At 34.7% G+C, this 12,894-nt stretch overlaps 2 protein-coding genes across 2 annotated transcripts; one reads left to right on the top strand and one right to left on the bottom strand.

The window, feature by feature from the left end:
* The first annotated feature begins 469 nt into the window (after window positions 1–469).
* Window positions 470–2,652, top strand: LOC144357548 (uncharacterized). The gene is made up of 2 exons (XM_078011681.1): window positions 470–881; window positions 1,210–2,652. Exons 1-2 carry the CDS (start codon window positions 470–472, stop codon window positions 1,290–1,292), a joined length of 495 nt encoding a protein of 164 aa, XP_077867807.1. The 3' UTR covers window positions 1,293–2,652.
* A 4,497-nt stretch (window positions 2,653–7,149) lies between these two features.
* Window positions 7,150–11,901, bottom strand: LOC102807941 (uncharacterized). The gene is made up of 5 exons (XM_006819985.3): window positions 11,815–11,901; window positions 8,867–8,932; window positions 8,494–8,624; window positions 7,776–7,875; window positions 7,150–7,424 (listed from the first exon to the last, which is right to left on the bottom strand). The coding sequence occupies exons 2-5, from the start codon at window positions 8,898–8,900 to the stop codon at window positions 7,303–7,305; spliced, it is 387 nt and encodes a 128-aa protein (XP_006820048.1). The 5' UTR covers window positions 8,901–8,932; window positions 11,815–11,901; the 3' UTR covers window positions 7,150–7,302.
* Between the last annotated feature and the right edge of the window lie 993 nt (window positions 11,902–12,894).

Below are 12,894 nucleotides of genomic sequence, written 5' to 3' on the forward strand. Positions count from 1 at the left end.
CTAAGTGAATTTATCCTCTTTTCAACGACTATTCCTACTCGTCATGTTGTCAACCTACGGCCTTTTTGAGTCCACGTGATTACTACGTGGACAGGGCGTGGCGATGTTCTTGTGAGGAGATCGAGTCATCATAAAATCGCTAGGTATTCAACGATTTCCGTAACAATATTCATAGACACTGGTTTGCACCAGATATTACATTTAAGACAGGGTTTACATCAGATATGATATTCATAGACTCTGGTTTTGTTTTAAATGTTGTCATAAAATGAATACAGCGATCTCATTATCATGCTTTTTTCTCGGCACGTGTCAAAACACACTTCGTTCGACAAAACATATTTTAGTTTATTAATTACATTTACATTATATAGCTTATGGTATTGCAGCCGATAAAACAATCTACAGCAGAGATAATATTCAGGGAACTTGGTCTGGTCCTGCACCGAACAGCTGGTGTGTGATTGCAATGACTGTTCTACACGATGTCACGATTGTAGGTGTTGGTACGTCCAAAGAATTGTGGACAAAAACCAGTTTAGATGCGACTTGGCAAGGTCCTGTAGCGAATAGTGGTTCAGTATTGGATATTACTGTAATGCCTGATGGTACACTCGTTAGTATTGGCATGAACAACCTCTTGTATACTCGACCTGGTATTCAGGGAAAATGGTCTGGTCCTGTTGCAAATAGTGGATCCGTGAAATCAATATCGGTGTTGCCAGATGGAAGTATATTAGGTGTTGGAATGAATGGCAAATTGTATAAAAGACCTGGTATACAAGGAGTATGGACAAATGTAGATGGTAATGGTATAGTGTCTGACATAATCGTGAGCAAAGATGGAGTAGTTATTGGTATTGGAACCACATGTAGTTTGTGTGAGAGACCATCTTATATACCTATAATTGCGAGTGCAGTATTTTATAATTATTATAATACGATTCATTATATGGTTATTCCAATGTGAATGTGAAGTCACTCTAGGCTTTTGTTTTAAATGTTGTCATAAAATGAATATAGCATTCTCATTATCACGCTTTTTTCTCGACACGTGTTATAACAACAAAAGATGTGTTGGAAAATAATGAGAAAGATAAATATTCTGATTGTTTAAAATGTTAAATAAAATACAATTAATTGTTTTCAAAACACATTCCGTTTCACAAAACAGATTTTCAGTTTATTAATTACATTTACTTTATATAGCTTATGGTATTGGAACCGATAAAACAATCTACAGTAGAGATGATATTCAGGGATCTTGGTCTGGTCCTGCACCGAACAGATAATGTGTGATTGCAATGACTGTTCTACAAGATGGCACTATCGTAGGTGTTGGCACATCCAATTCATCATGAACAAAAACAGTTTAGATGCGACTTGGCAAGGTCCTGTAGCGAATAGTTGTTCAGTATTGGATATTACTGTAATACCTGATGGTACTACTTTGCACATACACGGATCACCTAGTCAGTTATTCACATGACCACGTTGTACATGGTTATATCATTCAGTATTTCAACTCACCGGTTTTATTTCACATTACGAGATATACAAGCCTGATAATTTAGTGATGAATGTACTGTGTTACATGCATATTGCAGTCAATACACCAAATTGCAGCCGGTAGTTTATTATACACCATGTTAGATATTTCTGAAAGACGATGTCTTTAGAAGATATGCCAATGATTAAATAATTCTCTTTAGTCAATTATATAGATAATAGATTAGTACATGATTTATTGAAAAGACAATAAAGTTAAGCAAATTTATCTCAGTTGCTTTTTTAGCCACATACAGTAGATATAAAAAACATATACAATTTACATTTTATTTTTTAGCTTTATACGTTTTACTATCTTACCAGTAGTAATGCGATCAACGTTATTATAATACAAACAGACCAGAATGGCATTAAATTAAACTGTCACCGCATACAATGATGATATTACAATTGAGAAAAGTACAAGCTGCACAATTCAAATGCATATGTATATTTATTTTTGTACATATTGCACATAATTCAACACAGGATACTACACAAATTTGGCTCAGTATATAATTGCAAAACGTTGGTGCAATCAACCCTAAATAACGATATATAATAGTAACATTCTCAACCACGCTTTGAGTAGACTAAAGATATGATCCACATGGAAATCTGTAACCTTGGCTGCTGTGAAAAATTGATTTTAGTGCCCTGCAAATGCGTGAATCTGATTGGCTGTCAATAGCACGAGATGTGATATTATATACGAGGCATCGAGTTCTGGTAATTCATTCTCATTTATGCAGATTAGGGACAAAAAAATATAGTTTTAACATTAACAGTTTTTTATTATCGTAATGCAAAGCAAAACAACGACTCATATCGTCATAGTGTGACATCACAATCGGCAGAACCTTTTTTCATTTTCAGCGCTGACAGCAGGTTGTCGCGGTATATACTGTTGTATTGTTAGCAATGACAAACTCATCTGTATATTTTCAAAATAATTACTCAGTACCCCCAGAAACGGTCGAAGTTAAATAAATATCAAATTGGAGTAAATAAATCAAACGAGCTAAATCGCTACACAGTGTTAAATAGAACATTGTGTGTGAACAAAAGATTTAGATTCTGCAAGAGAATGCTTTGCTTGTAGTACACACATAATCGTTACGTTCAAGATAGGTTTAATCCCTGACACCTCGACAAGCGAGATAACTTTTTTCGTGGTATGAGTAAGTAGTCAAACTACAATTGTGACGTCACACACTTGTATAAATCAATACCAAACAATTATACAATATTTTATTAAATACAACCAACAATACGTTGACTTCTCAGGTCCCAATGAAAAAAAAAACTTTCAAACGAAAATTTGAGTTCATTTGCAGTTTAGTTCATACCAAATGAGTTCGTTTGCACCCATTCAGTTCTGCTCTAGAAATTCGGGTTGGTAGTATGATGAGTAACACGACGTAATAAAACACAACAACTACCGTTATGTAATTTAGTACAGTTTACGGCTGTACCCACATGGTGATTCACTTGTATTATTCGTACATTGGTAAGATGTAGTTTATTCAATAGTACCCGCAGACTAAGATGACAAAAAACGTTGAAATCACGTGGTTTTTAGAAGACCGAGAATAACATTCAGCTTTTTCCCGATCAACCTCAGAATAGAAGTGACACACGTGTGTTTTACATGTCCGTGTACAAAGGTGAGGGTGCTGTTAAATAAATAGTATTTACCAGTGTTGAGGACACTGTTTAAAAACGGATTATCACAAGTTCAGTAATAGGAATTCCAAGCAATAATCATGGTCAAACTTTGTAATTTAGAATTCGCACTTATTGTGTGTGCATAAATTGATCATTGAACAGTCATGTTTCAGTCATTTCAACAGAACATTGTTACAGTATGCTTGAGTAAACATTTACTCAAAATTATACCTCATCTTAAAGTCAGCTTCGCCAGACAAGGACCATTTATTTGGCCGAAGCCTCAACATTAACCTTTGGCAGATTTCACAACGATTTACTGTATGTCGCACACCCTCAAACGATTATAATATTCACTTGGGCTCATTTGCATTACCCAATCAGAACTCATGATAGAAACGACACATTACTGTGAAATACTTTATTTTCGCTTGCAATCAATTTTCCCTATAGGAATGATTCAGTGAAAATAAGATCCAGCGAATTAGTGCTGTATCTGAGAGAATGTGTTTGTTGTTACGAAACTGGATCGGGCAAGTCGATATGTTACCTGTTTCGACAGTTTTGTCAGTTTGCACAGTTTTGTCTGCATTCACTGGGGGGGGGGCAAGGGTTATTTTCGTTCAACGTAATTGCAATATTTTTTTGTTCGTACTACGTAAATTGAAAAAATAAATTCCGTAATTCTGTAATCACAGGCTAGACGTACAACGTAATCAATCAAATATTTTTTCGTGCACAGTAAAAATGTGTCATTTTTCTCGGTACGTACAAGAATTTACATCCAAATAAGGTACAAAGTGTTCAACTTGAATTTCAAATAATGTCGGGTTTTCTGAATGATCACAGTTCACCAAGTTCATGGTCTAAAGAGATGGTGCCATACACATTTTACAGTGTTATTTTTTCTGTTAAACATTATTTATTTTTACTCAACATGTCATGTCATACACAAATTGAAAGAGATTATAGTCTACTGATAGTTATATCTACTGATATAGTTAACGACCTGATTGGGATTGAAGATCTAATATACACCCGACACCCGTGAAAGAGAGAATGTTTGCTAAGAACTGATACCACAACAGGGCAGCTAACTACAGTTAGAGTTTAAGTTGTCACAAGTTATTGAAGTAATACTGCGAATTTGACGAGAACTACATGTTGCATTCAACATCGTCGATCCGGAAAGCGTGGGTGTCGCTGTCCAAAAACGTACCCCTAGTGAGGGGAAAGTTGTACTCTCTTTTCAAATGTGAAGTGCATCGAGCGTGTATAGTACAGATGTACAGATCATAGGTAAACTCCCAATCATTCAACTTCAATTTATAGGGAAATTTAAATGAATTGCATGGGAGACCAAAAGAACGATCAATCATTTATTTTGTATTTCGTAACACACATGGATGTTAGAGTAATAAATGTCCGTGTATGGTGCACGTTAACTTAAGAGGCATAAAACAAGGTAACCGGCAGGTACTTACGGACATACTGTACAGTTTAGGGTATGTATTGCGGGGCTCGGTCAAGACTGCAACTGTGAGAATATGAAGTTGTCAAGGAGATTCTTCAACTACAACAAGACGACAAATTATGGTAGATTTAATCCCGTGATATAAATCATAGCAGGCATGCCTTTATTGACATAGTTATTGGCACTTTAGTTGCACATAATGATAATCACGTGATGGTACTGAATTGTTCATTGGTATATAGCAAAGCGTTTAAAATACCCTCTGGATTTATATAAATTAGATGTCGTCAAGTAGTGTGATATTAAGACAGCAGAGTCGTGTATTGTGAATGTCATGTGATTTACCGTGGTATAAGTCAGTAACTTGAATTTGAAGAAGTCGACAGACTGACAGCGTGATAACATACTAATCAATTGTTACAATATAGAGTAAAGATTGCAAATTTTTCATCGTTCTTTAAAAAGTCAGATTTTTTGTTTAGATCAGTTATGTAGGCTGAGCTAAGTTGGTGATTGGCGAAAATGTACAACGTGTGCCCTGTGATGATACACGCTGCTCTCTACTCTCAGGAATTTTGCATAGCAATGTTTCAAAACAATTCTAAAACTCGAATTCGCTGTATAACGTAGTGGCATGATATAAGATTTACTTGTTCTGTGAAGTATGCTGATATATGTGACCCTTTAATAACATTTTCACTAAACAAATGCCATTTTAGTGCATTGTGTCAATACATTAATCATTGGACATTTTGTAAGCACAATTTGAATATTTAGGTCATCTGACCCATTGTTCAGGCCATGTGTTATTTTTGTGTTCAAATTTGATAGTTGGTAAAAGCTGCTAAGACCGATAAAAATAATATATAGAAAATGGTAGTAGGTAATCAGGGTCCTTGCTGATTCTTCAAAAGAAATTTCAACATTTAACTTTAATTTTTTTATTTAATCTTGCCATATATATATATATATCAGTAATTTTAATGAAAAAAGTACATTTATCTTAGTAATAGTGACACCTGTTGTTTAGTGTGATGAACCCCCACGGTTGGGTACAGGAGCATAGAAGTTTATAATTAAAATTGTTTTCCATAAGAAAAATGAAACCATCATACATGGCCTTATAAACAGCCTTTTACTTCATAGTGGGGTGGGTGGAGTAAAGCTGTGATTATTTTTATTAGTTTCTGACCATCTAGTTTGCCATTTACCATGTCCATATAAACTAAAGCTCCAGCCAATATCAGATTTGACTACTTGTTTCAAGCTATGGCACTTGGAAATGAGTGTTGTGACATGTGGCAAATGTCCAACTGTCTTGGTTAATAAGATTGGCTATATTTCAACTAGAAACAGGTAAACCAGTATACCTGTATGTACGAAGCCAGTGAATGTTATTCAAGCCAAAGAAACTGCATCTATTTATATAAATACACATGGACAGAGAATATTTTCTTGGGGCACTAAATGTGACAATTGCCCTACTGTCTGTGATAAATATACCACACCAGCTACATAGTGCCCGACGAGGAGTTGAGTAGGTAGTGAAGAAAAACATTGACTGAAGCCTGGCAGAGGACTGAATTGTTGTCAACAGCAACAAACATACTGGGAAAGTCAAAGACAATGAAAAAACAAAAAAACAAAAAACACACAGGCATATAAATACTAACTTTCTAGGATCTTTATTGACTCCAAGTAATCCAGAGCAGAACGAGATGAATCAACGCTATACTCCGCCATCTTTATTTTAATATTAGATGCAACCATTATTTTGTAGGGGACAACGGGTCATAACTTGAGGGGTGTTAACACCCATGATTTTTAAAATGCCTTGATCAATAAGAGTCTAAGTTACAGGGAACATTATTTTCATTTTTCAGTGGACCAATAAATGCATTTGACAGGAAATAGAAAAACTCTACCACAACAGCAATTAGAACAGCTTGCTGCATTATAAGTATCACTTCCCTGTCAAATTAGTGGTTCATGCTTATTTGGATCTGAACATAACAGGCCAATTCTATCACACCTTGCTAGGCTTGAACTTCCATCCAATCAGAGCATTCTAAATGAACATGATTCTCCACAATACTAGAGGGCGCTCTGACCAAAAAATTGCCATGATCTAAATAAAAAGAACTGATATATATATATATATATATATATATATATATATATATATATATATATGTGTGTGTGTGTGTGTGTGTGTGTGTGTGTGTGTTTTCATGCAAATGTAAACTTACTGCAACATGTGTGCCTTTATTTTAGTTTTCATTGGATTGTAGGGCTATAAATTGTTAATTTCACTTCCTACTCGTGCCGTGTAACACGTAATTATGATTAACATAATTATGATTAACATCTTGTAAATTGGAAGATGCTGAACATAAGTGTAAGTTGAAACTGCACAGCTACTCGTGTTATTAACTGTATATACAATTTAGCAATAAAAATTCGAACTAAAGATTTTATTAAATCTTAATTATTTGTGATATAATAAGTGACAGGAAACTGCAAATTGTGACAACTCGTTCTGGATTACATGCATAAATTGTGAACACATAGTGGGCTGCATTCAATTGTGTAATATGTACACGGAAAGTAGTTCAAATGAAAAAACACAGTAGAATCAATGCCATGACGCTGAGCTTGTAGTTGCACATTAAGGCGCTGGTACCGTTACACAAGTCAATATTACAGCAAGAAAGCTCGCAGAGAGTAGTGCCATCTGTGGAATATTAAACAAAATCAATCAAACAATCAGTCATTCTACTATTCGCAATATGACAAAATTATTTATTTTCATCTCTAAATAAAACTTCTATAATATATATTCTATATATAACGCTCGTAATAGGCACCAACACGTGCCCAAATGTATAATTGAGAGACGTGGCATAATGAGCATTTGTTAATTGCTTAAGTATGCATTATTATTACGTAACATTTTCCAGTTGTATAAGGAATATACCATACACAAATTTTGATATGTGAAACATTTGTAATTATGATGACACAAAATAAAGCTGGGCACAGTAGTGATATTGTATTTACGTCAATGATGAAAACTTATACTAACATTGTACTGAAGAGCACAGCATTTCACTTGTACACTGACTTAATTCTGTGCATCCGCGTGTAAACACGTTACTCACTCCAACTATCGTGTAGTTGCTTACCTGTAACAAATAAAATTTCAAATACAACAAATCATTACAAAGATCGAACTGAACTGCTGATTCTCCACTGGTGCTAACAAGAAAGTGTTTGCATTACAATTTACACTTATATCAGAACGCAGGCATATCTAAATCATTTTGAGACTTTCATTAGTTACATGATACAGTATATTCTATAGAACTAAAACTGATTGATTATATGTTATGTTTTATTTGATTCGGAATATCCATGTCGTGTCTTCACTCTTTTCTCCCAAAATACATCACATACAATTCGTGAAAATAATTCCAATAGATGAATTTTGTTAAAATGAAGTGCGATCGTAATGATGAAGCTCAGATTATGCATGTGTACCCAGATATTGTTATAAACGAATTGGTCAACATTTAACAATTGCTGTAAGATTCATCAAGATACCGATGTGCATGTGCAAAAGTGCATGCCGATCTTTTACGTTTTCGTCACTTCACAGCGCCATGTGATTTAATTAGAGGCTATATAATATTGCAGGTTGTGAGCACTAAACTTTCCCAAAGCCATGTTTTCTTGTTACATTCTTGTCTATAGGGATAGGGATTCAAATTATAAGCGAAATTTATATGTAATGATATGCTTACGAAACATGTGGGTTCATCAACATCATGGCATGCCACAGCAGTATCCTCGAAATCTTTCTGACAGTTAGAATGTTGGCTGTCCGCGGTTGAGCACGTATAGCACTTCAAGGCCCTAGATGACCATATCATTCCTAAGATAGCAAACACATTACATATTATGAATATCATATAATTACGGGCGTATGAACTCACTTTATATGACACACATATATCATATACATTTGGATTTATAAATTAATATGACACACTTCACACATAACGTAAATGTGTTATATGTATACATATGAAAACTTCTCTACAAGTAAAATATACACTTCGCGCATGTTTATGACATATTCACACAATTTCAAATACAAAATCGTAATTTGCTCACCCAATACAAATAACAGCACGACTTTCATTTCCATCTACTATTGTATATCTTTCGTTAAACAAAAACCTAAAAGTGGAGTACATATACATAATTAATGAGAGAATGCCCGTCTTAAAATTATAATGCAATTACGTATTCGTTTTCTAATCCCAGTGAAGATTACTGTAACAGTTGGTTTGTGTTCTGTGTTCAACAATTCAAACCCGAACGCATCTGTGTACCATACTGACATATTATGGAAATAAACTCGATCGTCTCAGACAAACTAAAGCACCCATAGTATCAAGTGTTGTAATGTTTTGCATTATGAAATTAAACAAATGTCTAATGTTTGTAAAAATCAGTTTCATGGAATGAAAATAATATTCTCCGAACTCGACAACGATGTTCTCAAGAAGAATATTCACGTTATTTTCAGTGTAGAAGCATTTTGCATCAGTTTGTTCTTACCAGAGTAGATGGTATCATATCCAGCTGTATTTGAGGCGACTATAAGTACTTTTATTAAACAAATACCTGACAAATAATGTTCTCAATGCGTAGCTTTAATTTGTCATGTATTGTAATATATTTTGAGTGGGGAAATCAAAAGTATTAATGAAGTCACATTTGAAATTGAGCTTAGAATTTAGAATTTTTCAGTATCTGCATTTCATTTATATTAATTCTAAAAAAGTTGATCCTTATGTCCAATCACATTCATGTTTCTCTTATCACTAATTCTGTGGAATGAAATGTAAACAACACTCTACTTATTTTACATACCAAAAAGCAGAAGTCTGTACAAATTTATAATGGGCGAGTGCAATTCATACTTTATTTTGAGGAAGGAAAGCAGAAATTCAATATAAATAAATAGTCAATGAAACAGGAAGTGTTTGCAATTTACAAATAAGTGTTAAACGCAAACTAACCATTCATGTGTACAGTGTATATGACAATATACACTCAAGTATTAGAGCACATAGAGATCATTGCCTGACTCTCTGCGAATATTATTTGTGAGTTAGAATAATATAGATCAACAACATAATTATATACATAATTATACGCGTGGGTGAATACTTTTCAGTATCCTTGTAATAACCTTATTATTATACATCCCCCCCACCCAGGTATACGTCATGGGAATGCTAAAATCCAACACGTTTTAGAACAGATTTAACGAACTTCTTTGTGTGGGGTTCGGTCAAACCCTGGGGGCAGGCATGTTTTTTTTTATTATAGAGGACGCTTGCGCGCGTTTTTGTTCCATATTTGGAATGCGCGTTTCCTAATATGGTAGGAGGAAAATACCCAGCGCGATACCGCAAAATTACGGCACGCTGTAACTTATGGCGTTACGGTGACAGATGTATAATAATACGAAATACTTGGACGGGATTACATTCATAACTTGCGTTTCTTCTCACTGTGACGTAATACATATTATCTATATCAACATAGTGTTAAGTCACTTCAATGAACAACAATTAATGACGCATAACTCATTCAACCAGTAATACACATGATTATAAAACATGTTCTACTCTTTTCAATTGTGGAATAAATATTTATTTTCTGCGTGTTGAAGAATTAATAAAAACAAGCTTTAATAGAAAAATTGGGTGTTCTATGTAAAATGTTAATATAATTCTAGTACGGAAAAGAAAGTCGTTAGTTAAATAAAAAAAATATATATCAGCGACAAGACCATAGTAGCGGCATATGTTGTAGCCATACATATGTATACTCAAATTTGTTTACATTATCTTTTTTTGAATTTCTAACAGTGATTCCATGTTATATTTCAAACCATCGTTGAGCTAATAACATTAGGTTGCGGAATCTGCCTAGAACAAAAATACAATGGTCAAAACAGATATACGGACAATAACGACGTAGTACTGATGCACAATATCAATGTGTATAGTATTTGGTGGTGAGAATAGTATGGATAGTGGGTACGCCCTACATTATTCTAAATTACATGTCATGCACCAATACACTGTCGGAACCACAACGTATGTCAACTGATGACAATTGAACCCATAAATCCGGGCATTTTAGAAAAAGGAGCAAATCATTACATTCACTCATTCTTTCAACGGCACTGATATTTGTTTGTGGTAGTGTCAAATGTGAATAACACAGAATGCTCTTTCACATCGGTCATAGACAATATTCGAGGCAGGTTTTCAATTGGCAGTGTACCTTATCATATAAACCCAGAACTTACCCACCGATTCCATTAATACGCTGCCTTGCTCACTGTAAGTGCCGGTACATGCGTTATTGACATACATTGCTGAATTGTTTATAATGGATTATAATAAACGGAAATAACATGATACAAATTGTTAAAATTTATCAACCTTGACCACCTAATTCCCAGATCAAAAGGTTATAATGGAACGAAATGTAATTTAAATACGCCGATGACTTTATTTGTAATAGATCATTGTCTGTCCACTGCGAGATCTCGCATAATGCCTGAATATTGCGGACCGAACGTCAGCTGCAAAATGATTTTGATTTTGACCTCAATTTCTATTTTATTGTTCAGGGTCGAAATGCCGAGACTTCAGATTGTTAAAAATTTTGTAACGATTTTTGGTTTCTTTGATCTCAGTGTTGCATAGTTTACACATTAGCATGCATGCCACTGGGTGTTGGTCATCCATATCACGTTGGCTATTCATACATATGAACAAAAGAGTCGATGTAAAGTTGACGTAGATGACTTTCAGTTGATTGTCTTAACTTTAGATATATGTTTAGGCGTGCGCAAGGTCCGACTGCTGCACTTGAGACAATACACAAATTCAACATCATCAAAATCGGAATAACAGCGCAGTGTTAGCAGTACAACACTACTACAATTCTTAATCACATCATAAATAAACACATATAACATGAAACGAGATTAGAAATTAATTAATAACAAGTTTCATAATTGTGATATTCACCTTGTATATTCGTTGCCTTTTAGAAAGATTGTCACAGGACCGTCTGGGGCTAAGCTGTAATGTATAAAAATAAGTTTTAGCAAATCGTTTCCTTATATGTTTTAGCGCATGCGTCGAAAAACGTGCATAATGAGTCTCCCCTACAACACTGTCAGCTACAATACTCCCTTCGACTATGGTGTTGCAATTAGGAGAGTATGTACATTAATGTGATTACAATCGATAAAAATGCACATACGAAACGCATAGAGAAACGCACAATGGCTATGGGTTTTGGAAAGTCAGTGTGATGAAATGCAACAAGACAAAAATAATTTGTTTTCAGGTAAAATACATTTGATTGTTCAAATAAATTGAATTCCGTAGCCCCCTTCTCTGTCCCATTTATGTTTCTGTCAGAACCACGCGACGCAGTTCGGGGAAGAATACAGGATTTTTTTTATGGGGGGGGGGGTCCAAACTTTAAAATCGCCAGACTAAGTTAATGATTTTTTTATATTATACAAAAACAATTTGAATACATTTTTCAACGGGAGGGCGGACCCCAAGAAACCCCCCCCCCCTAGATCCGCCACTGCAGTTTGTAAGACGGCCTACGCATGCGCCGTAAAATACAAAGCGAATGTTTTCACCGCAAGCTAAGTGAAGTAGGACTTATTGTAGCTGTCATACCTAAAACGACTCCACTATTGGGTTTTTATAATGGAACGAAATTTAGTTTGAATACCACATTGACTTTGTTTGTAAAAGATAAATTCCGTTCACTACGAGATCTCGTATAATGCCTGAATATTACGGACCGTGCGTCTGCTGCAAAATCGAATGATTTGATTTTGAACTACAATTTCCTTTTATATAGTTCAGTGTCGAAAGGCTGAGCTTCCAGAGAGAAATCTGTAGTTGAGATACACTTACTTCCGCAAAATTTAACATCATCAAATATGTATAAAGCGTAGAAATGAACAAAAAATAGTTTCGCGTTTAACGCGAAGTTATTTTGTTACTACAACGCTGTGAGCTATTTTTTATGTTCGACTTCACGCATCACGCAGGATGTCGAAGTGAACGGAAAGAAATATA

This window comes from Saccoglossus kowalevskii, chromosome 12 (genome assembly GCF_978046115.1).
Source record: "Saccoglossus kowalevskii chromosome 12, keSacKowa6.1, whole genome shotgun sequence".
Lineage (NCBI taxonomy): Eukaryota > Metazoa > Hemichordata > Enteropneusta > Harrimaniidae > Saccoglossus > Saccoglossus kowalevskii.

What these genes read in the sequence shown, in the direction of transcription:
- LOC144357548 (XM_078011681.1), top strand. Translation starts at nt 470, where the DNA reads ATGACTGTTCTACACGATGTCACGATTGTAGGTGTTGGTACGTCCAAA. An exon ending in TGGAACCACATGTAGTTTGT is followed by an intron (nt 882 to 1,209) that starts GTGAGAGACCAT and finishes TACTTTATATAG; the next exon opens with CTTATGGTATTGGAACCGAT.
- LOC102807941 (XM_006819985.3), bottom strand. Translation starts at nt 8,900, where the DNA reads ATGGAAATGAAAGTCGTGCTGTTATTTGTATTGG. An exon ending in CGTGCTGTTATTTGTATTGG is followed by an intron (nt 8,625 to 8,866) that starts GTGAGCAAATTA and finishes TTGCTATCTTAG; the next exon opens with GAATGATATGGTCATCTAGG. An exon ending in GCTGTGCTCTTCAGTACAAT is followed by an intron (nt 7,425 to 7,775) that starts GTTAGTATAAGT and finishes AATATTCCACAG; the next exon opens with ATGGCACTACTCTCTGCGAG.